Raw genomic sequence first — 24,746 nt, 5'->3', positions numbered from 1 at the left:
GGGATCTAAATAGCAGAGTAGGAAATGATTGTGAGACATACAAAAATATTTTGGGAAAATTTGGAGAAAAGAGCAAAGCTAATAATAATGGTAAATATCTGTTGGATTTCTGCTCAGGACATGGACTGGTTGTTACTAACACCATGTTCCAACAAAAATGTGCACAAACTCACATGGAGAGAAGAGGCTAGGAATAAGAAAAGTCTCATAGACTATGTTATTGTTGACAGTGATGTTTTCTCCCTGGTGCAGGACACCAGAGTGTACAGAGGATTTGAAATTGGAAGTGTTCACTATTTAGTCTTAAGCAGGATAAAATTGAATTTCATATTGAAAAGAATAACATGCAAGAAAGTTTTAAAGCGAATAAAAGTTGAGCAGCTCTCAGATGTGAACTGTAGACTAAAATACAGAAAGATTATTGAAAAAAAAATGAAAGAGTTTGAGAACAGGAATCAAACCTTGGAGATTCAGTGGCAAACTCTGAAGAAATGATTGATTCTGCCAGAGAGGCATGCGGTGAGGTTGTCTGCAAGGATAAAAAAAATCAGAACTCCCTGATGGACACAGGAAGTTAAAGAGGCAGTGAAGGAAAAGAAGAAAGCATATCAAAAGTTCCTGTCAAATAAGTCAGCTTGTGCTCTTAGAGAATATAGAGACAAATGCAAGAATGCTAAACACTGTGTAAAACTAGCTAAACAAAAGTCATGGGAAGACTTTGGCAAGAATATAGAAAATAAATATCAAGAAGGTGGCAAAATATTCTGGAGGTTGTTGAAGAAGCTTAGGAATGGAGGAAAGAGTGCTGTAAAAGGAGTTAGAGATGATAAAGGTGACATGAAAACAGGAGAAAAAGATATCCTTGAAGTATGGAGTAATTACTTTGAAAAACTGCTAAATGAAACAAGCAGTGATGAGAGCACAGTGGTAAAAAGCACTGACCAGGCATGCAGTCAGGAATACATATCCATACTTGAAGCAGAAAAAGCCATCAAAGGCTTGAAATGTGGAAAGGCAGCAGGAGTAGATGATATTTGACCAGAAATGCTGAAGTATGGTGGTGGTATAAAAGTCTTAAATTGGCTGCACTGCATAGTTCAGAAAGCCTGGACAGAGGGACAAATTCCCGATGATTGGAGTAGAGCTCTCATAGTACCCATATATAAAAAGGGAAATAAAACTGAATGTGAGAATTACAGAGGTATTTCCCTATTGAGTGTTCCTGGCAAGATCTATGTAAGTATACTTGAAAAACGGTTGAGAATTGTGGAAGAAAAGCTTGGTGAAGAACAAGCTGGATTGAGGCCAAATAGAGGCTGTCAGGATCAGATCTTGACTTTGCAACAAATAGTCGAGAAAGCATGGGAATATAACAAAGATCTGTATTTAAGTTTTGTCGATTTGGAAAAGGCATATGACAAGGTGCCAAGAGAGAAGCTATTCAATACGCTGCAGTTATATAGTGTCAATGGGGCATTATGTCAAGCAATACTTAGTCTTTATTTGAGTTGTAAGTCAGCAGTTAGAATTGAAGGAAGTACAGGAAGATGGTTTAATGTTAAATCTGGTGTGAGACAAGGATGTACATTATCCCCTCTGTTATTCATTATCTATATGGATCACATTATGAAGGAAAGTGGTATTAAACATGATATCAAAATTGGAAATGTTAATGTCAGCTCTTTGCTTTATGCGGATGATGTTATAATTCTAAATAAATCCGCTACAAGTCTGCAAGATTCTCTGACTAAATTGAATAGCTGTTGTAAAAGATATGGTATGAAGGTCAGCATTAAAAAGACAAAGACGATGAAAATAGGCATAATCATTGAAAATGTCAACTGTGTTGTGAATGGAGAACCTGTGGAACAAGTAAAACATTTCAGCTACTTAGGCATGATTTTTACTAATGGTAAATTAAATATAGAAATAGACAACAGAATCAGCAAAGCTGGTATGCTGGGAAGTCAATTGAATAAATTCATATGGAATAAGAGAGAAATTAGTCGGAACACTAAATTAGCTGTATACAAGACAGTGTTCAAACCAGTTTTAACTTATGGATCTGAGAGCTGGGTCAGAAGTAAAACCCTTGACCAAAGATTAGAGGCGTGAACAGATGGCATCAATGGCAATATCATATTAAAAACGAGGATATTAGGTAAGAACTTGACATTGCCAGCATCCAGAAATGCATTAGCAGAGCTAATCTCAGGTGGTATGGTCACTTAAATAGAATGGGCAAAGAAAGATTAGCAAAAGAAGTGTTCTCTGCTAGGTTGGCAGGAAAACGACCCAGAGGAAGACCAAGATATAGGTGGATTGATATGGTACAAAGTGCCTTAGACGATAGAAATATAAGATCTGATAATTTTGGAGTCTTGACAAGTAGCAGACTGATTTGGCGGAAAATTGTAGATAGGAAAGTTAGTAATGATGTAATTTTTTCATGTAGTACTATCATATCCTGTACACCCCTTGAGGGTACATGGCAGGAATTTGATGATGATGAGTATCTGTTTGTATCTCCCATTCCATGTTCTGATCTGGTTAAGTATAGACCATAGATACTTGGAATGTCAAATCTCTCTACTCTAACAGTTGGATCAGGAATAGTGAAGTGTAAGTTAATGTTATGTTTCTGCTGGTATAGTTTCTACTGATACCTGCATCTGCCTGAAAACTGTGTGAAGAGCCTGCTGGTTTCTGCAAGATGTTACTGAGGGTTTTTAATCTTCCAGTGATCTTTTCAAGGATCCATCAAGAGATTTCTTCAAGCTACTTCAGAGTTCTGTAATATTTTCCTATGCCTCCTAGACATAGAACAACTGTCTAGGAGGCATAGTTTGATTGGCTTTTATTTAAATAGAAAACAGTGACTTCAGTTGGATTAAATGACAAATTTGTATTTCCAGTCCAGCTTTGTACCAAATTTCATTTACGTTTTATCATATCTTAAGTTGTTTTCTATTTGGATCATTGTTGAGTTTGTATGAAAATGGGACACTATCCTTGCCCAACTTTCATTTCTGTAGAACCAATGGATTGGTATTTGTCTTGAGTGTCAGTTCTGATATGCTGGACTCAGCAGGCCCTCTTTCTCACATTGTTCAAAAACTGATCCATGATCATCCAGAAGTCAAAAATTATCAATACAGTAAGATAGTACCAGTAGCTGTTTTTTAAAGCTTAAATGAAGAGGTCATTCAAATATATAGTCAATCTTTTCTTGATTATAGAGAAGTACAATAATCTCTCAATTATCTTCAACCACAGTAGAAGAACCACTTGTCAGTTGATACACTAACTCATTCAAGGTTCAATTAATAAGTTCATTCTTTCTTCAATTTTTCATAAAGTTTACTTTGTTTTTAAAAATATTCTTGATAATAAGGTGTCCTAGATATTGCCATCTATGTTCTTTTTCCTATCCCAAAGTTGTACTTAATAGAGCATTAGCTCTATTAAGTACAACTCAGGCTTCATCTGTTTTGAATGGACATAACATTGTATGCTACTTGTACTTTTTCTTGTATCCCTGAAAACACATCCTGTGAATTGGCTAAATTTTTTTTCTCTCCCTCTCATCTGCATGGTGTAATAACAATTTGGTTATAAAATTTAAATTACTAACTTCATGTTTGTTTTTGTTTTTTGCTGATTCTTAAAAATAATTTAGTATGGAAGTAAATTTAATATGTTCTAAGATAATTTATTTTTCAATTATCAGAACAACTATCTTGCCCCAGCCTGAAAAGTTGAAGAGTATGTTGAGTAAACTGGAAAGTTTTCATGAAAAGTTTATGAAAGAATATCACTGAAGTAAGTTTTCAAATGAATTAATAAAACTTCATTGAGTTGTTCTTTGACCCAAGCTACTTGTTTAGGAACAAGAAAGCTTTGCATAGATATTAGGCAAGAAAATTGGTTTCACTAGTCTTTTGCTATAAAAAATTCATATATTGATTTGCACAATTTCACATTAATTGTGTGAAATTGTGCAAATTAGTATTACCAGTGTAATCTAAGTTGTTTAAAGCAGCATTTCTCAAAATTTTCTGGATGCAGCCCACTTAAATAAAGTATATAACTCTGTGGCGCTCATCCCACCTTTACTGATAAGTCATATTTTACAGAGATCAGCCTTCGTATGCTGCCCCCTAACTGCAAAATTGTGTAGTGGTTGGCATAACATATACAACCAGGATTAATACCACTGAGAAACCCATAAGTATCCCAGAACAGTCTTCTTATTCATTTAGCCAATATTAATATAATATTGGCCATGTGCAAGTGCTTGCTATGTACTTTTTGTTGTCAATAGTTGCATATACATAAAAATTAATTAATCGCCACATAAATTCCCACTATGCCTCCCATCAGTAAAAAAAAGTTCCTGAACTTAGAAATGCAGTGATAGCTTGGAGCAGCATCCCACACACTACTATTGACGAAACTTTCTCCCATAAAATCAAATCACTTAAAGACAAGCTTTAAAAAAAAAAAAAAAAAAAAAAAAAACTCAAATATACTGTGAAGGTTGCATCTCTCTTAGGTAATTCAAACCACAACCTTGTGCTTATCTCTTCCCCCACTGAGTAACGCCCATGCAGCCATTCCCAATCAAGAGTTGTCTGGCATTATAAGAAAGAAATCTCAGAGGTCATCCCATTTACAATGATTTCAATTACTTGGTTGGATTGTTGCATTTCGTTTTCCAACCCAAGTATATGCACAATACTTCACTGAAGTAATCCTCTCTGGAATGGAAGCATATATTTTCCATCCCCCAAGTAAGCTTTGGTTCTCCAAAAGATGCATTGAAGTTGTATAAATGAAGAACAAAGCATACTGCAACCTGTTGTCATAAAGACCTCACACTGTTTACACCAAGAAAATCATCACTCACAAGAAAAGCCAGTCTCCTGGCATCATACTTTTCCTCAAATGCCTGCATAGATGACTTTGGTAAGTGCATCCCTAACCACTCGATGCCTCCACTAACTTCTTACCAGAAAGTGATCAGAAAAATCCTGTGTAAATTACAAAAAAAAAAAGTCCCCTGGCTCTGACAGCATTCCGCCAGTTGTCTTGAAGATTTGCACTCGAGAGCTGATGCCTATGCTACGTTGCCTCTTTATGCTCTCTTACTCCACTAGCATCTACCCTACATCATTGAAATTAACCCCATGTATAATCTATTCCCAATAGGAAACAAATCTTTACCATAAAACTACTGTCCACTCTCTCCTCTCCAGTCATGGAGAGAAACATTAATACCCAAGTCCCCCTTCCCTCCATGCTACCTTGAGAGTACTCAACTAACAAATGACTGCCAGTATGGATTCTGCTAATGCCATTCAACAGATCTGCTCACCTATGTCACCCATCTCTGGATAAGATAGGGAATAGTCTACCATCACATGCAATGTACCTCTAGTAAGAAAACTGACAACCCAGTTGCAGAAATCATGGGATATACCAAACAATTAGAGCTTACTTAACAAGCCTTTATGCCAAAGCCTTATACTCATAGAACAAGTTAGTCTTCCTCCTCCTTCATCAACTCCTGTTACTGTTGTAATCTGGAATAACTTCTCCTCCTATATTTTTCCCAAGGAATACAGTGCAGGCCTTCAAATCTAACATGAATAAGTTCCTTCATTTCCCAAATCTCTTCCCATATTCAGTACTAGTACCATTGCAACACAGTGGCTGATTTCAAGGAAGTATGGGAAGATGGTTTGATATTAAATGTAGTGTTAATCAGCTGCATTGTGAATGGAAAACCTATAGAGCAAGTAAAACGTTTCAGCTACTTATGAACAATTTTTAGTGAAGATGGTAAATTAAATATGGATATAGTAGGAATTCAAATGAATAAATTTATAATGCAGTAAGAGAGAAATTAGTCAAAACACTAAAGTAGCTGTATACAAGACAGTGTTCAAACCAATTTTAACTTAAGGGTCTGAGAGCTGGGTTAGAAATAAAATACTTGAGATCGCAGATATGAGATTCCCAAGAAAGATTAGGGGCATGAACAGATGGCATCAATAACAAAATCATGTTAAAAAGATTTAATATGATTTTGCCAAAATAAGTGTTCTCTGCCAGGTTGGCAGGAAAAAGACCCAGATATAGATGGATTGATAAGTAAAAAGTGCTTTGGAGTCTTGATAGATAACAGATTGATTTGGAGGAAAATTACTGATAGGAAGTTAGTAATGATGTAAGTTCTTCATGTAGTACTATCATAATATCCTGTATACCCCTTTAGGGTACATGTTAGGAATTTGATGATCTTTCCATTCCTGCAGAATCTGTTCTAAGACTCAAATTATATATATATAGCTTGGTCAAAAGAATAGCTAGTTCATCTGAACACTTTTTTAGTACCAGGGTTGATATCTTAGTCATCGCCATTGCTGAATTCTCATTCAATTTGTGCAACAGCTCTAATACAATATAGTTTCTTCATCCAGTGAAGTAGCAGTGAGCTCAATGTTGCATACACCAGGTTGACAGCTTTTAACAAAATGAGCACTCATTAGTTGAATGACCTCTTCTACATCTGTCACCATCTGCATTTAGAAGAGTTATTATTTTATATTCATTCTTTCTTTTATGTGTGTCATATCAATAGAATTCTTGTGGGTTGTCTTTAGCTTGCAGAGCCAGTTTCTTTTCATACTCAGGCTTAGCTTTTTGTACAACAGTTGACTCTTCTGGCTTGCTGCTTATAATTTTCACAATGGACATCATCCTTATGTACACAATTCCTTCCACAGAATCTTTTTCTTAAAAAGATTACACATCCATTTAAGTATTTTTTTTTAAAATGCTTCCCATGCACTGGCAATACTCTTCATACATAAAGATGTTACAGAAGTTTTAAAAAGAAAATAGAGCAGCTTTCAGAGCAACTGTAGTATTTGAAAATAAGAACTCCAAGTAGACTAAATTTAAAGAGATAAGCGGAAGAAAGATTACTGTAAAAGGAGTCAGGTGATATTCAAGATATCTGGGGTAATTACTTTGAAGGATTGCTAAATGAAATAAGAAGTTCATAGAAAATATTCAAGAGATATAGGTAGAAAAAGCCATCAAAAACATGAAATGTGGCAGCTGGAGATGGTATTCAACCGAGGAAGTGCTCTAATATGGAAGCTTCTAAAAGTTTCACAGTGGATGCATGAAAGTTAGAAGATTGATTTTATTCCATAACAGATCCTACATAATACCCATCTGTGAAAAGGAGAAATAAAAAAGTAATTTTCTTACTTGGTGTTCCAGGTAAGATTTGTGGAAGAACAAGTTGTTCAAATACCAATTATATGTAAACAGAATATTTGATAGACCAATATATACATATATGACTATTTTTTATGTGGCTCCTATCCAAGAAACATTGTTTGCAAACTCTTGTTTATTTTTACCATGGGCAGGCTAAGGATTCCTCCTCCCCCCTATTTTTATGAATTAAAGTGGCACCTGAAATCTAAATTGGAGATGTTATATTCTTAAACAAAGCATCAAGATTCCTTAGCTGAATTAAGTAACTTATATAAATTTGGCATGAAAAACAGATTGAAAATATTGGCTGCATTGTAAATGAAGAACCTATACAAGTATAACATTTCAGCTATTTAGGCCCAAATTTTAGTGAAAATGACAAATCAAAGATGGTATTGTTGGAGGGGGTCAAGCAAATAAATTTATATATGCATTAAGAGAAACTAGCAGAATAAAAGACTTTAATTTTGAGTTGTGGAGAAGAATTATTAAAACTGAAGATAGCAAGAAGGGACTTGACATTATGAGCAGGTGTTTGATGGCAGGAAAAGTTCCAGAGGAGAAAAAAAGATCTGGCAACATCAGGATCCTGACAGAAAATAATAATGTAAAGCTTTGGAATGACTTCTAATGGGACTATATTGATCAAGTACATATAATAAACAACTAGTTTCACCAACTAAGGCTGTTGGCATCTTCAGGGTACATAACTGATGTAAGGCACTAAAAAGTAAAATATTGTTACAAACTATAATCAACCGATTCCAATTATATTAGACAAAGAACAAAGTGCGTACAATACATGCATAGGGGGTGCATGATCTCACTTGTTATTTAGGAACGTTCTATAGTTGGCACTGTAATTCAGTTCTGGCGAGTTGAGAGATCTAATAAGGGTCTTCCAGATCATGGGCAAGATTAGTCCTTGGTTCCTGTTAAGGTTTTGTATGCAGCGGGCAACTGTTGTGGCTTCTTTAAAAATTTGGGAGTGGAAGTCCTCCTCTATGTAAGGAATTGTGCTTTATCTGTTCTTTTTCTAATATAATTGGAATCGGTTGATTATAGTTTGTGACAGTTTTTTTACTTTTTAGTGCCTTATATCAGTTATGTACCCTGAAGATGCCACCAGCCTTAGTTGGTATAACATAGTTGTTTATTATATGTACTTGATCAATATAGTCCCATTAGAAGTCATTCCAGAGCTTTTATGGTCAAGATAATTAAACGTTTTTTAACATTTAATGTAAAGCTTTTCATATAGTATCCATTATATTAGAAATTTGATTCCTAACAAAAATTTCTTTCCCCATTTGGGGAATTGTTTTTTTTTTTTAATCTAGTACCATATATTGCTAGAATGGCTTTCTAATCTAATTTACTTTATATTTTTAGGATCATAAAGGGAAAAAACTGAATACATTAGATTCTTCTAGTGTGTATAATTTTTAGACAGAACTGTATTAAATCAAAACCCCTGATTTACATAGTTGAATGCTATTCTGCATTTTCTAATGTACCGAATGTCTCACATGAATATTGTTAATCTTGGCAAAATGTTCGTAAAAATCATTTTATTGTTTGTTTTATGTGATGAAGAGAAAAACAGTAAGTGCCTCTGAGAACTGTTTAACAGTACACAAAATAGCACAGTTTTATCATTGTTATGTAAACAGGTTGTTGTTTGATATAATGTTCATATGTACTCATTTTGGGCTTCCAAAAAATGAAATTCAGGACTTTTAAGATGTATGAAAAGATTGTTTAAATGTTTTAACTATATTTGTTTTGATACAGAGATGTATAAAGTTATCTTTTTTAATACTATTGCAAATTCCCTGTCACAAAAGAAAAACGACTTGTGTTTAGAATGAATGAAAGTTTTTTCTTCACTTGTAATTATAGTGCACATAACAAAAGGACAATGTTTTATCAGCTTAAAATAATACTAACATAACTTAAAAGTTTTATGTGTGCACTGAAAGCTGGAGGGAAGCATTGTAATTCTAGACACTTTATATATAATATCTGTATCTTTTGACCTTGTCCATATATTTGTATGATAAATAAAGTATACTTTGCTCAAGTTTTTTTTCTTTTTATGGGGGGGAAGAGATTGGTTCCCATAATCTTCAGTATCCCAATGAGAAAAACTACCACCAGTTACCGACTTCAAGGCTTGGATTGATGTCAATACTAAGTTTATTAGCCTTTTCAGGTGAAGACCTTGAATTAAAAAAAATGACAGTAAACAAATATTAAATATATTCTTTAATTCTTCATTTACATGATTGTTGTTAAAAAGACCTCAAATATATACAATTCTTTATTCTGACTTAAGATTTACCATCAACATTTTCCTTTCTTATATTTAAGAAATCTAATCAGGTTCATCTTTGCAGTCATGATGATTGGAAAATGGCCTCCCATTTGTTTACGTTGAAGTTTAATCTGCATATAAAAAAACTATAAATATATAGCAGAAATTTGTGTTATAAAGTAACTTAGTCTCATCACTAATGATGTTAGTATAGTTAAGAAAGCCAAAACACTTTAGCTAGTTAATGAAATAGCTGATCCTGTCCTCATATTAAATTTAAAAAAAAAAAAATCAAAAGAATATTAATGAAGAGATATATGAGTTGAGTTATTTGTTAGTATCTGCTGGTGCCAAATACATTGTGTAATAATGACATGATAGCTTTGAACTTCCCATCTACAGGAATCATGAACTTTTTTATTAGAACAAGGTGTGGAGTGCTTTTCTCCTACCTAGCAAAGAATTGTTAAGTGTTATACAATAAAAGTAAATAACAGCATACATTCTTTAAGTAAAACCACAGAAGAATTAAAGTTTTATTCAACTAGTTTTCTATTTATTATGCCATACTTCATCAGGAATAAAGTTAAATATTAATTTGAAAACCGTAAAAACAATTATACTACAGGTTTTTATAATATATTAGCATTCATTTATGGAATAATTGTTGAGAAGGGTCTGTTTCCATGGAGATATCCACAGCAACCAACCATCTGAAAGATGGTGGTTGGAGAGGTATGTGATACAGTTAGGTACAGAATTAACTGGAAAAAGGTGAAAAACTGTTCAGCTAAATATTGAAGAATGGAAATTTTAGAAGAAATAGAGAATCTTTAAATTTGGGCATAGTTTGTGGGAGAGGATGGATAATTTAACAGAACCCGGTCTGGCAGATTGCCAAGAATAGTCAATTCATGCACTTCATACATAAAATTTTCTAACTGTTATACAATGTTCATAAAAGAAAGTTAATTTTCTGACATGTTATAATAAACAACTCATCTCACATGGGCATACAGTACATTAGTAGAGAAATCTGAAGAGACCGCCATAAAACTGATTTCTCAAAACCTTTTCATTGCATGTGTTCTGGGGTGGGTTATGTAAGCAAGAAATCTACAGTGGATCTTGAATGGGGAATAGTGATTAGCTAGCAGTTTTCCATGTGATGACATTTTTTTTTATGGACAAATATATCTAAGTTAAAGATGCCAAGAAATGATCTTGGTTTCATCCTTTATCCAAGCGTAAGCAAACAAAGTTTGCACATGAAGCAAGGCACATATCCTTACGGACTAAGGCAACATCATTAGCCTCTATAATACTTTATATTCACCCACTTGTGAAGTTACTTCACATGCAAACTTTGTTCGCTTACACTTGGATAAAGGATGAAACCAAGCATTTAATTTATAGTGTAACTATGATATTATGCCTACCTCACACCAACAATTGTGGATTTGTGTGTTTACTTGCCTTTGAGCACTGGTAAAAGATGACTTTGTCAAACAAATCAGTGCAATCATGGCTAGTGTTCCTAGCCATGATTGACACTTAGGAAGGAAAGAGTCTTCTCTCACAAACTGACAATTGCACCCATAAAATGTAAATTTATAAAGCTTGTTACAACCATGTGTGGACTTAGATTATAATCCAAAATCTCTGCTATGGGAAATGATAAGCTACTTTAGTAAAGCATTATGGTTATGTTCAGGATAATTTAATGCTATACTTCTAAAAGAAGTATGCTGGGACTCTCTGCCATATATTTAAAAGCATCTTGCACATTTCATGGTACAAGAAATCAGGAGTTCTAAACATGATTTCTTCTCCCTCGATTCTGTAAAAAGTAAAATAGTGCCTGTAGTGACGAGGTGTGAATATCACACTTTGGTCCTACATTAACTTCCTCCAGCCCAAGAGCCAGGAAATATGACTTTATACAAACCTAAATGATGGTTAACCCTATCCCTGTATTGTGTTTGTCTGCCAGTTTATTTGTCTTGTGGGATGAAATAAACCTTTGTATGATACTAATTCACCTTCACATCCATAAAAGGAATTTGAACCCAGGTCATTATTACTAAGTGAGCTACAGTAGAGAAGCCCAATATGAGTTTTGAGTCTAGCTCAATCAGCTTACTTATAACAAATCTGACAGAGGATTAAAAATATGTTTGAAGAGCTTAAAAATGTATTCACACTGTTACTACACCTACTTCATACCTACTTCACTTGTAGGATTGTATGCTTACCTTTCCTTTGAGCACTGGTAAAAGATGACTGAGTTTGTCAACCAAACCAATCTCTTGAACAATAGGATCTAAATTGTCTTCAGCAAAGACATCAAATGTAGCATCTAGTGCTTCAGCAATAACCCATAACTCTGAATCTTTAGTACTTACTTCCAAAAGAAGAGATCCAATATTCTGTAAAGAGAATTAATTTGCTCTTACTTTCTAAAAAAGATTTTTTTTTAAATGCAAGAAGTGCATTTCTGAATTGATTGATCCCAGTGGGTGTTCCAGACTATAGTAACTAATAAGTATTTATTGTCAGTTAATACATTCAACTCTCACTATAGCAAACATCATTAATAATTCACTCACTATAACTACTGCAATATCCAAACTAAAGGGAATTCACTGCAGCAACTGTATACTGCAAAAAACAATTCCTGATTCTTAGGACTTTGCTATAGTGAAAGTTGACTATCATTTTTGACATATTCAGCACTACATTAAAATAAATCTCGTATTTTTCTGTCTGTCTAATTAGCACTCGTTTGTGAAGAATTCTTTCCTCTTCTTTCTCCCATAAACTACTCACAAAGAAATTAAAGGGTTATCACTCACTACACACACACTAACTACTTCTACAATTAAAATATAAAAACAACACACATTAAATGTTCTCACATTTAATTAAACTAATGTCTTAACTAAGACATTAATTTAACGAAGAAGTATCTTGGCCCAATAAGAAGACCCAGAAACTACATAGAGAAGTCAGAAGAGCAAGGAAAAGTTCTATACTAATAAATGTGAAGAAATGGAGTTCCAGATGAGGAGGCACAATTATAAAAAGATGTTTTATTTAGTTAGTGACTTAAAGCACAAGTTTAAGCCTAAATTGAATGTCATTAAAGACAGGAATGGAGCATTACTAAGAGAAGAGATGGAAAGAATACTGTGAGGAACTGTACAGCAGAGTGGATAAAGAAAATGTGGAGCCCTCTCACCAGGAAAATTCTGATTTGGAACCTCCTCCACTTAGGCATGAGGTTGAAAGAGCAGTTAAGCAGCTTAACAGCAATAAGGCCACAGGGGACAGAGGGATAAGAATGTTTCATAGACTGATTACCAGGATATGGGAGACAGGATCATGGCCTAGAGACTTGAAGTCGGTTTTCATACCACTACATAAGAATAAGAAAAGTGATATGAAGGCGTGCAAGAATTATAGAACTATTAGTTTAATAGTTCATGCAAGCAAAATTTTATTGAAGATCATGCTAAACAGGATTGAGGCAGAGATGCTCAAGGAATAAGCAGGTTTTAGGAAAGGTAAGGGCACCAGAGATCAGATCCTAGAAAAATATAAAGCATTCAGACTTCCTCTGGTAATGTGTTTCTTAGACTACTCTAAAGCTTTTAACTGTGTTGAGCATGTGAAACTGTGGGAAGTAATGAAAAGAATGGGTTTTCCTCAACACACTATCACGTTGATAGCCAACTTGTATAACGAGCAAGAAGCCACAGTAAGAACATGTGTTGGATTGCTCACTGGCTTCAAGTTGGAAAAGGAGTTAGGCAAGATGTTTACTTTCTCCTCACTTGTTTAGTATATATGCAGAGAACATCATGTGTGAAGCATTGGATGAGCTCAGGACAGGAATTAGGATAGGAGGAGGTAGATTGATCAGTAATCTGAGGAGACAGTACTCCTTTGTAATGACATGGAAGAACTTCTTGACAAAGTTAACATCATTAATAACAGAGGACTTCAACTCAATCCTAACAAGACAAAGATTATGGTTCTCAAAGGAAATACAAACCTAACTGAGAAGCTCTTGAGAAACAAGTTCGAGTACCTGAGATCCATTATTAAAACAACAGAGACTTGTTTTAAATTGGGGAGGATGGATCTATCTCCATGGGAAAAAAGTTAAGGATTTTGGATACAGTTTGTTTTCTGACAGCGATTTATGGATATGAGACTTGGAACTAAAGAAGTTGGATAAAAAAAAAGGATATCTGCTTTTGAGATGTGGTGTTACAAAAGACTGTTGAGGATATCATATACTGAAAGTGTACGAATGAATGGGTGTTAGAAAAGATCAGTAGAACTTTCAGGCTCCTTAAGGATACTGACAGAAGAAAGTTAAAATATTTTGGACACGTAGAAAGGATGGAAGGCACACCACCGAGCATCGGAATGACCATACCGCATCTACAGATAGTGATAGAATGTCTTAATTAAATAAAACCTTAACATTAAGGTTTCTAACAAATACATGATTTATCAATATGCATTGAAGGCTTAACTGTGAGTGAGCAAATATCATATATATATATATATGATATTTAGATAATTAATGAGTTAGTGTAATTTGATGTAATATCATAAAAACCATTGCATATCATGAAAGATATTGGTCAATGCAAATATCACAGAAGAATAATTCAGTACTTAAATGATATACACGTAACCCTCGTACAATGCAGTTTCGATATAACACAGTCTACAAATTGTAGTAACCCTTTATCCTTTCATATATTTTTCACCCTGCAAATTAAAAATCAAATTTTATCTTTGTTAAATTTGCATATGCCTGTATCGCACATGTGGTTATAAATAGTGAAAATACTCTTTAGCATGCATGTACGTCAATTATTTACAATATAAAGGTTTATTGTTGTAAATTGTCTTCGTTTTCTGCCAGGAAAGTGCATTAAAAATCATAAGTGTGTTAATCTCAAGCTGAGCAACATACAATATGTAATGCTTTTTTATATAAAAATTTTATTTTTATAAGTAATGGCCACTTAGAGGGCTTTTGTGATATGGCTGAAAACGAAATTAGTGAATTAATTGATGGAGAAATAGATTTAAATGAGGAACTGGTACAATTAATAGATGACGTTGAACCAAATGGCAGGGAAAGTTCTGCCGAAGATTCTGATGAATCCGTTAAAGAATTCAGCAGAAGGATTGGACTTGGCAAGAAATTTAAGCAGTTATTTTACGGATAGCGCTCCAGAAAATTCCCGAGAGAATTGGATGTTTGTTGACTCCATATTATGAATATAATAAAAAATTGCAGCATGCAATTTTTTGTAAGCAAGATCTTATTACTGACTTCTTGATAATTAAACCAGCCGAAGCATGCATTGAGAATTATACAAATAATGTCCAAGAGATTTCAAGTGACGATGTCCGGCCACTTGTAAATAAAGAACATTACGAAACGTTTGTTTGAAGACAGTGATGACGATTAAAATATGCACTTTATTTGCAATTTGTATTTTTATAAGTTTATACTATGTTTTCTTAACTCATATGAATTAGCTGAATTAAATAAAAATATTTTCTGTTGCATATGTCATTGTTGTTTATATAATTAAAAAAAACGATTTGGGAACATAACCCTACTTTTTCTGTGTGATCTGAGTTTTGCATAACGTGGCATTTCTGTGGAACCTAACATCCGCGTTATACGAGGGTTACCTGTATACAGGTAGTCCTCGACTTACAACGGCCAAAAATTATGATTAAAAATTCTCTAATTTAACTTGGCCGCCAGCATATACATACATACATCACATTACTTTTGTATACGTCAGCATGGTTAGCCGACTGGCTATGCACTTCACAACCATATGACTGGGAAAGGAGTGTCCTAAGTTTAATTCCCGTCGCCGACGTGAGGAGCTTGAGGATCTTTCTCAGTCATAGCCAAGTTAGCCAGTCTGGGGCGTGGACCGCAGGTTTTTTCCTCCCGCAAGTAGGCAAACCGGCCCCGTGAACACACGCAGCTAAGACATAGAACACATCGAGAGGCATAGGGCTAGTCACCTTATCCTCGAGACGGGTACGGCTTAGAAGGGGCTAAAGAGAGCTCCATAACAGGCCACTAGGCCTAATACCTGAAGGGAAGAAGAAGAAAAATAAGACTTTTGTATACGCATTGCAGAGTCGACAAGCAAAGCCTATCACCAATACGCAATAGCTGCTGCTATGATTCACCCACTTCTAACCTATCATAGCCTTTGGCACATTAGTTGCTAATCAGCAGTCGAAGTGTTCGTTTCTCTCGTTGCAATTTTTGTATCTCGTAACCCTATCATGTCCAGTAAGAGAAGTAATACAACCAATGAAAATTCCAATATAAAAAAAGGTCATTAAAGCATATGACAAAGGAAAGAAAGTTGGTGAAATAGCACAAGAAGAAAAACTATCGCATTCAACTGTTTCAACAATTATAAAAGATAAATCAAGAATAATGGAGGCGGCTAAAGGGACAGTTAATATGAAATGTAGAAGCTTTTAATGATATGGGTAGATGATCAAATCAACAAGAATATTTCTCTGTATGTTTACGATTCAAACAAAAGCACGCAGCCTATTTGACAATAGGCTGCGTGCTTTTGTCAAATACGGTGAGCATACATTTAATCGGTGACGATAGAAACAGGTGGGGCCAAAAACAACTTAATTTTTTTATATTTATATAGTGGGTTCTATTATTGATTTATAGTTATTATTTTTATTACAATAATGTTTAGTCAGAATCCACTGATGCATTGAGCTATTAATTTTTTAAAAGTGTTAGTATGTAACATATATGGGCTCAACGTATTAATAACACGAAAATGCAAAAGATTTGCAGTTGCAGGCATATCTCAACGGACTAAAGCAGTGGACCGGAAATCCAAAGACACTGATTCGACTCCAGCTGGCCGCCCTGCAAAATATTTTCATTTTCCAACTGTTAAAAAAAAAAAGTTATTTATTTTATAAATCAATGTCGAAACTTCAGAGAAAATAAATTTTTAAAAAGTTAAAATTGTTTAAGATTGACTAATAGAACCCATAAATATAAACACATAAAAGTCAAAGAAAAATCATAAATTTTATTTTTTACAAAGTAAACATAATATGAACTACTGATTTTGTTCATAGTTAAAATGTATTGTTTATGGACATAATAAATATTTAAACTTTAAAATAAATTATAACAATAAACGACAACAATAATGAAACAATAAAACAGATCAACAACTTCTTCCTCTATGCGTTTATCCCGCTTCCACTGCAGGGTCTGCGTGTTACATTTTTATGCGACTTTTTGTTAGTACAACCCCCAACCGGCCTGCTGCTGGGGGAGATGTATTTTTTTACTGTAGCAGCGTGTGTTCACAGGGCCAGTTTGCCTGCTTGTGGGATGAAAAACCCCAGATAAACTGGGGGGGTAAACCCTGCTGTCCACGCCCAAGACTGGCTAACTTGGCTATGGCTGAGAAGATCCTTAAGCTCCTCACATCGTAGATGGGAATCGAACCTAGGACACTCCTTCCCCAGACATATGGTTGCGAAGCGCATAGCCACTAGACCAACCGCATGGACTAAAACAGATCAACAACGAGAATAAATAATAAGACAATGAAAGAATCGTCCGCTATTTACATACAAACACAGTGACTGGGCCAGCTTGGTCTGGTAAACAAACACGATCGCTAGTGCGCGTGCTTCACAATCAAAGAATTGCATGCTATGTACAGTCTCTGGGGCCAGCCACGGCTGGCCCCAGAGACCATACTAAGTTGCATTATACAATATTGCCACAAAACACTACAGTAATTTTTTTATTAAACAATAAAACGTGTTGGAAATAGATAAAAAAATAATAATTACAAGAAACATATTTTTTAAAACTACAATTATGGGGCTAGTTATACAAATATAGGTGGGGCCCAGTCCCTATAGACGAGCTGCCATTGCATTTAACACTAGTAAAGGTTGATTTTATCGATTCAAAAGTCGATTAACTTACACATAACATACGAATAACGGGAGAAGCTGCTAGTTCCAATTTTGAAACTGCCAAAATTTTCAAGAAAAATTGAAAAAAAAATCTGAAATAAACAACCAAAATGGTGATTTTTGATATGTGTTTATGTATTTTTTTTTTAAATTTTTCTTTCTTAATTTTGTATTTATATGTATATGTACTAATAAATAATTTATAGATGTTTACGAAGTTTATGCAATTTTAACCGTTTTAAGTTAAATAGAAACCTAATTTATGAAAATATTATAACAGAAATCAAAAATTAAAAAAAGTCCTCGACTTACGACAGACATTGGAATGGAACCCAATCGTAAGTCGAGGACTACCTGTGTGTGTGTGTATATATATATATATATATATATATATATAAAACAGTACTTATTTCCCCCCCCCTGCACAATTGATTATAACATATCTGTTATTTTTGGCATTAAATGTTTTGTGAGATCTCCAAAAACTAAACATGAAAATCATGAGATATTATCTGTTATTCTTTTAAATATTCTACAGTAATTTAAACTTTCTTAATGACATTAAGTTTAAAACGCTTTATGCAAGAAAGTGTGTGTGTGTGTGTGTATAATATTCTTTCCTCCATGCAAGCATACCTTAACTAGTACACAGGAAGATTCGTTAAGATCTTTTCCTGCAATGCATCCTATGGTTCCTAATATCCTGACAATATTTGCTCTTATGTTGGCATCCTTTGTCTGATGACCCACTGTTGCAAGAAGCTGAACATCAGAGGCTGTTATCTGACTGAAGTTTGCAGGACTCTGCTGAGCTAGTTTCTCTAATACAGCACGAACAGAGCTAGTAGCAGCTTCCAGTAATTCTGTGTCAATGGGATCTGAAAGCATAAAAACAGAGTAGTTTTGCAAAAAAAAAAACATGTAAACAGTTTGAAAGAACATCCACATGTATGTTTGTAGGGTAGCAATAGAAATAATATTTCAATTTCTTAATAAATTAACTTGCCAGATCAAACCTTTTTTAGCTTTATATTCTAATACTTTATGTACATACCTGCAGAGAGTTCATAGATGAAGTAAATTTCTGACATGGGATTGCTACGCTATTGAACTGAGGGTTCTTATTCTTTTAGTTTTCTGCCTGGTTTCTGATGAGAACCAACAGTTCAAAACAGCTTTATTAGGGTTTTTAGTTTCACTGGTTCAGGCCAGTGAAACTTAAAAGCAATAATACAAGATGAAAGTTTGTATCTTTTAAGCAGTGCAAACCAAGGCAATTCCTATTAAGGTCTCTAATATATTTTGAATCTTTTTATGTTTCTTCTCTCTCTGCTAGAACAAGGATGATTAATTATATCTTTATATTAATAACTTGAAGCATTTTTGCTATGTATTCTAATACTATTGCAGTAGTTATAGACAAAGCCCTTTGGTTGGAAAGACAATGGTTCAATTCCTGTCCACGATGTGATGAACCTTTATCTGGTCTCTTTTGACTAACGGTGAATTAGCCAGTCTCATACAGAGGTGGTGGGGTTTTTTTGTCCCTCAGAACAGGCAAACTGGCCCTGTGAAAACACACACACACACTGATCTACAGCCATGAATACTTACAGCAATGTGGAAGAGATAGGGTCCTCACTACATCATCCTTACGCTGGAGATGACACACAACGAGTTATATATAAGAAACATAGTAAAAAGTTTGAAGGTCTAAAGAACAGTCCTGAATGGTATAGAGACAGGTATAAAAGTAATTTTCATGGTATTGTCATTAAAAATAAATAAATAATAAAATTTTAATTCTTGTTAACTTTCTTTAAAGTGATTACATAGTTCTTGCAAGTATGTCAGTGAAACAGAGGAGTATTTACTGGCATAATTCCACAAAGATTGAATGAAATCCATAATGCTGATCTGGAGAAATTTGCATCCAAGAACAACATCCAAATAATGACATCATCATTAGATTTTTTCTGAGTGATTTGTTGGTTTTGTGAGATTTTTAATCTGCAGATAATCAAGATGAAAAATCTTTCTTGATTTGTGAATACATTTCCATCTTCTCAGAAGATTTGCTGAATTAACAGAGATCAGGAAAGTTTTTTTTTTATATAAAATTCATTTATTTTAACAAAAAGTTGAGATTAATTTTAGATATTAAAAAAAAAAAAACATGACTAATATCTCAAAAAGTTTGAAATCCCATTTAGGTGGCTGGCATTCTCCCTGGAAAAATCATCCTTTGACAATAGAGAAGCCTAGAAATAGAGTCCAGAGATTGGGCACAGAGATTATTGTTGTTCATAGATTATGGTTACACCTTGTTCATCAGAGATTGTTGTTATTTATAAATCTGAAAAATGAGGATGAACTTCATCCTCATTAAGAAATAGGAATGACATCATCATGCTCACGATTTTCTTTCTCTAAGCCAGGAAACACTCCTCTAGGCTATCATGTTTTTGCGTGGTAAATTTAAAGGAGTGTTAATTAAAACTCTTGCGGCGTACATAAAGGGATTGTCACAATTAATTTCGCTGTGTTAATCAAATCCCATGTTAGGCAAGGGATACCTGTAGTTCTGTTTTCAGTTATAATTATGCTCTGATCTTGTGAAATATTAGTAAGCTTATTAAATGTATTTTTTCCTCTCTTGTTTATACTGTTAAGCATATTATGAAATTTAATACTGTAGACTGATGACCAAACTGGTTGCTGTGCTCCCTTAAACCAAGCTATTCAGAATAATTTTTTCTTTGTGCATTTGATGTAAATGAATACTTTATTTACATTACTTATGCACATATGACTGCTTAGAAACATTAAACCATAACATGCATCTACAAGTGGGGGAAATGTGTGTGTGTGTGGGGGGGGGGGTGATAATGCATACACTATTCAACAATACAGTAAAAAAGAAGGTTTTCATAACTATGAGCTTTAACGAATTTTAAGTACAAATAGGTCCTCGAACTGTTGGGAAAAAATACATACAGAGTATGTAGTACAAATTCTTCCATTAGTGTGACTTAAGTGTATTTTATGGAGAAAGTGGTTTGTTTTTGGTAATCATAAGATTGATAACCTAAGAAGACAGAACAAGTCAGGTAGCTTGGGCTTTAATTTATAATATAATATAATAAATAATAAAGTTTTGGCAGGTTGGGGGGAGGGGGGGGCTACCAATTATGCAGTGCACTATTAAATATCTGTAGTAGAAAAGCATAATATTAGTAAAAACTGATCATCTCATCTCTGAGAGACAGAGGTCATCACTTTAGATGAAATGCTCTGTTTCAGGTGGCATCAAGAATTTTGAAAGTTATTTGGTGCATCACCAAAACGGCTGATATTCTAATGTTGGGTTGATTTGGTTACATAGATTTATCAGTTGGATAGGTGAAAAGAAACAACTTGAGTAAAAATGAATGCCAAGGCTTGAGCATGCTATAGCAGTAATCTGTTTGTGCCAAGAAAGGCACAAAGAATAAGTGTTATCAAAAGAAAGTTTTAAGAGAGAGAGCAGAGGACAAACTTTTAATGTTTGATCACTGCAAAGTGAAATGAAAAGTGCTTATCAGAAACTATGGACTGATTTTGAGGTTAGTGAAAGGTTTGTGTACACATCAAGAAGAAGATGGGTGATATAATGGAAGACTGAGATGTATGTGCATTAGTAGAAAAATCTGAAAAGATAACACCTTTACCTGAAGCAAACAATGACCCAAAGGGAGAAGGTAGACCATGTTGCTGGCAGTTAACAGATGTGAGAGCAATAGGTGGTGATGGTGTTCTTTGGGAGAACTGGATTATCTAGTAACAGGCTTGTAGTGCTATTTAATAGTGTAGACTGATGACCAAACTGGTTGCTGTGCTCCCTTAAACCAAGCTATTCAGAATAATTTTTTCTTTGTGCATCTGATGTAAATGAATACTTTATTTACATTACTTATGCATTACATATGACTGCTTAGAAACATTAAACCATAACATGCATCTACAAGTGGGGGAAAGTTGTGTGTGTGTGGGGGGGGGGGTGATAATGCATACACTATTCAACAATACAGTAAAAAAGAAGGTTTTCATAACTATGAGCTTTAACGAATTTTAAGTACAAATAGGTTCTCGAACTGTTGGAAAAAAATACATACAGAGTAAGATTTATTGTGGAACAATAAATCTTACTATATTGCTGTTGATAGTGATATCTTCGTGCTGGTTCAGGATACAAGAGTGGATTTGAAATAGGAAGTAATTACCATTTAGATTTGAGGATAAAAATAAATATCACATTGTAGCTTTCAGGTGAGCTTTAGACTCAAATATACAAATATTATTCAAGGGGAAAAAATGCGAGATGGTTTACAAACAACCTCTAGAGACTCAGTGGCCAACTAAAGAAAGTGTTGCTTGTTTCAGCATGGGAAGTTGGTGAAGTGTTCTTTGGGAGAATTGGATTATCTAGTAACAGGCTTGTAGTGCTATTTATAACGGTGATAAAAGTAATCAATAAATCTTACTATGCTGCTGTTGATAGTGATATCTTCATGCTGGTTCAGGATACAAGAGTGGATTTGAAATAGGAAGTAATTCCAATTTAGATTTGAGGATAAAAATGAATATCACATTGTAGCTTTCAGGTGAGCTTTAGACTCAAATATACAAATATTATTCAAGGGGAAAAAATGCGAGATGGTTTACAAACAACCTCTAGAGACTCAGTGGCCAACTAAAGAAAGCATTGCTAGTTTCAGCATGGAAAGTTGGTGAAGTTGTAAGAATACAAAAATCCAAACTTCATGATGGACTTATGAAAAGTATGCCAAAACTACTAACTGGTCTTGGAATAGAAGAAATCATAAAAGTTCCTAGCAAGGAGACCAGCAGATACATTACCTATAGAGAAAAATGTAAGAAAGCTATGAATAAAAAGTAGCTGAACAATGGTCATTGGAAAACTATTTAGAATGTAAAAGATAAATCAGGGGTGCTTAAGGGTCAAAGCTGTATAACTGAGAGGAGACCTCCACATAGCCTTTAAAGGAATGCGGAGAACCGACCAGGGCTTCTGACCTAATGTCCAATCCTCACCTTCTCGTGGTGCACCCTGTTGGGTATCTACTTGGATACTGAACGGACAAGGATGGGCTAGCAATTTGGGATTTAGCTGACCAAATTGTATTCTTATTGGTTAAACCAAAATATAGAATGATGGTACAACATGACAAAATTTCATGCCGGCTGGGGCGTCGCCCGGTTAAACAAGGCCCCCGTTGTTTTCGCCAGGGAACCAGGGCGAACAGCGAAAAGTCAGCTACTAGAACAAATCTGAAAATAAACCCCAACTCAACATCACCAGAGTTAAAGATCGGTAATATCAACGTAAGAAGCCTGAATGACAAAAAAATGGAGCTAGCTGAGGAATTAGATAAGTATCAGATCGACATAATAGGGATGACTGAAACAAAAAAGACCAAAACTGGTGAGATCTTTCTGAGCAATAAATACAAAATATTATATTCAGGCAATGACAATCAAAGAAAAGAAGGAGTAGCCATAGTATTCAACACAAAATACGAGGCTAATCTTCTTGAATCGCAGTCAGTCTCAAGTACAGTAATGTGGGCAAATATGAGAATGGGGAACTGGACAATGAGACTTATTTGTGCCTATGGTCCCACAGAAGGCTCTACTAAGGTAGAAGTGGAGGAATTTTTTTAAGGCTTTAGAAAAAACAACTGACACAATGAAAAATTGGTCCTTGTTGGGGATCTAAATAGCAGAGTAGGAAATGATTGAGAGAGACATACAAAAATATTTTGGGAAAATTTGGAGAAAAGAGCAAAGCTAATAATAATGGCAAATATCTGTTGGATTTCTGCTCAGGACATGGACTGGTTATTACTAACACCATGTTCCAACATAAAAATGTGCACAAATTCACATGGAGAGAAGAGGCTAGGAATAAGAAAAGTCTCATTGACTATGTTATTGTTGATAGTGATGTTTTCTCCCTGGTGCAGGACACCAGAGTGTACAGAGGATTTGAAATTGGAAGTGATCACTATTTAGTCTTGAACAGGATAAAATTGAATTTCATATTGAAAAGAATAACATGTAAGAAAGTTTTAAAGCGAATAAAAGTTGAGCAGCTCTCAGATGTGAGCTGTAGACTAAAATACACAAAGATTATTGAAGAAAAAATGAAAGAGTTTGAGAACAGGAACCAAACCTTGGAGATTCAGTGGCAAACTCTGAAGAAAACACTGATTGATTCAGCCAGAGAGGCATGTGGTGAGGTTGTCTGTAAGGATAAAAAAATCAGAACACCCTGGTGGACACAGAAAGTTAAAGAGGCAGTGAAGGAAAAGAAGAAAGCATACCAAAAGTTCCTGTCAAATAAGTCAGCTTGTGCTCTTAGAGAATATAGAGACAAATGCAAGAATGCTAAACACTGTGTAAAACTAGCTAAACAAAAGTCATGGGGGACTTTGGCAAGAATATAGAAAATAAATATCAAGAAGGTGGCAAAATATTCTCGAGGTTGTTGAAGAAGCTTAAGAATGGAGGAAAGAGCGCTATAAAAGGAGATAGAGATGATAAAGGTGACATGAAAACGGGAGAAAAAGATATCCTTGAAGTATGGAGTAATTACTTTGAAAAACTGCTAAATGAAACAAGCAGTGATGACAGCACAGTGGTAAAAAACACTGACCAGGCATGCAGTCAGGAATACATATCCATACTTGAAGTAGAAAAAGCCATCAAAGGCTCGAAATGTGGAAAGACAGCAGGAGTAGATGATATTCGACCAGAAATGCTGAAGTATGGTGGTATAAGAGTCTTACAGTGGCTGCACTGCATAGTTCAGAAAGCCTGGACAGAGGGACGAATTCCCGATGATTGGAGTCGAGCTCTCATAGTACCCATATATAAAAAGGGAAATAAAACTGAATGTGAGAATTACAGAGGTATTTCCCTACTGAGTGTTCCTGGCAAGATCTATGCAAGTATACTTGAGAAACGGTTGAGAAGAATTGTGGAAGAAAAGCTTGGTGAAGAACAAGCTGGATTCAGGCCAAAT

At 34.6% G+C, this 24,746-nt stretch overlaps 2 protein-coding genes across 3 annotated transcripts in view; one reads left to right on the top strand and one right to left on the bottom strand.

Moving 5' to 3' along the window:
- LOC150103173 (alanine aminotransferase 1) overlaps positions 1-9,379 on the top strand; it is a 225,310-nt gene extending 215,931 nt beyond the window's left edge. For both annotated transcript variants that reach the window (XM_090397351.1, XM_090397350.1), the window contains exons 13-14: positions 3,731-3,822; positions 8,689-9,379. In XM_090397351.1, coding sequence (XP_090253477.1) covers positions 3,731-3,821 — 91 coding nt within the window. In that variant the 3' untranslated portion in view covers position 3,822; positions 8,689-9,379. The remainder of the gene's footprint in view (positions 1-3,730; positions 3,823-8,688) is intronic.
- A 172-nt stretch (positions 9,380-9,551) lies between these two features.
- The window catches only part of LOC150103172 (HEAT repeat-containing protein 3), a 193,966-nt gene continuing 178,771 nt past the window's right edge, over positions 9,552-24,746 (bottom strand). Inside the window, exons 12-14 of the mRNA XM_090397657.1 lie at positions 18,296-18,537; positions 11,869-12,042; positions 9,552-9,744 (exon numbers count right to left, since the gene is read on the bottom strand). Of these exons, the coding sequence (XP_090253783.1) occupies positions 9,643-9,744; positions 11,869-12,042; positions 18,296-18,537 (518 nt within the window). The 3' untranslated portion in view covers positions 9,552-9,642. The remainder of the gene's footprint in view (positions 9,745-11,868; positions 12,043-18,295; positions 18,538-24,746) is intronic.

The sequence above is a fragment of the Typopeltis vanoorti genome, chromosome 9 (genome assembly GCF_054136105.1).
Source record: "Typopeltis vanoorti isolate ZY-2024b chromosome 9, IOZ_Tvanoo_1.0, whole genome shotgun sequence".
In the NCBI taxonomy this organism is placed as follows: Eukaryota; Metazoa; Arthropoda; class Arachnida; order Uropygi; family Thelyphonidae; genus Typopeltis; species Typopeltis vanoorti.
Note: the sequence above shows the minus strand (reverse complement) of the source record. Positions and strands in the feature narration are given on the sequence as shown.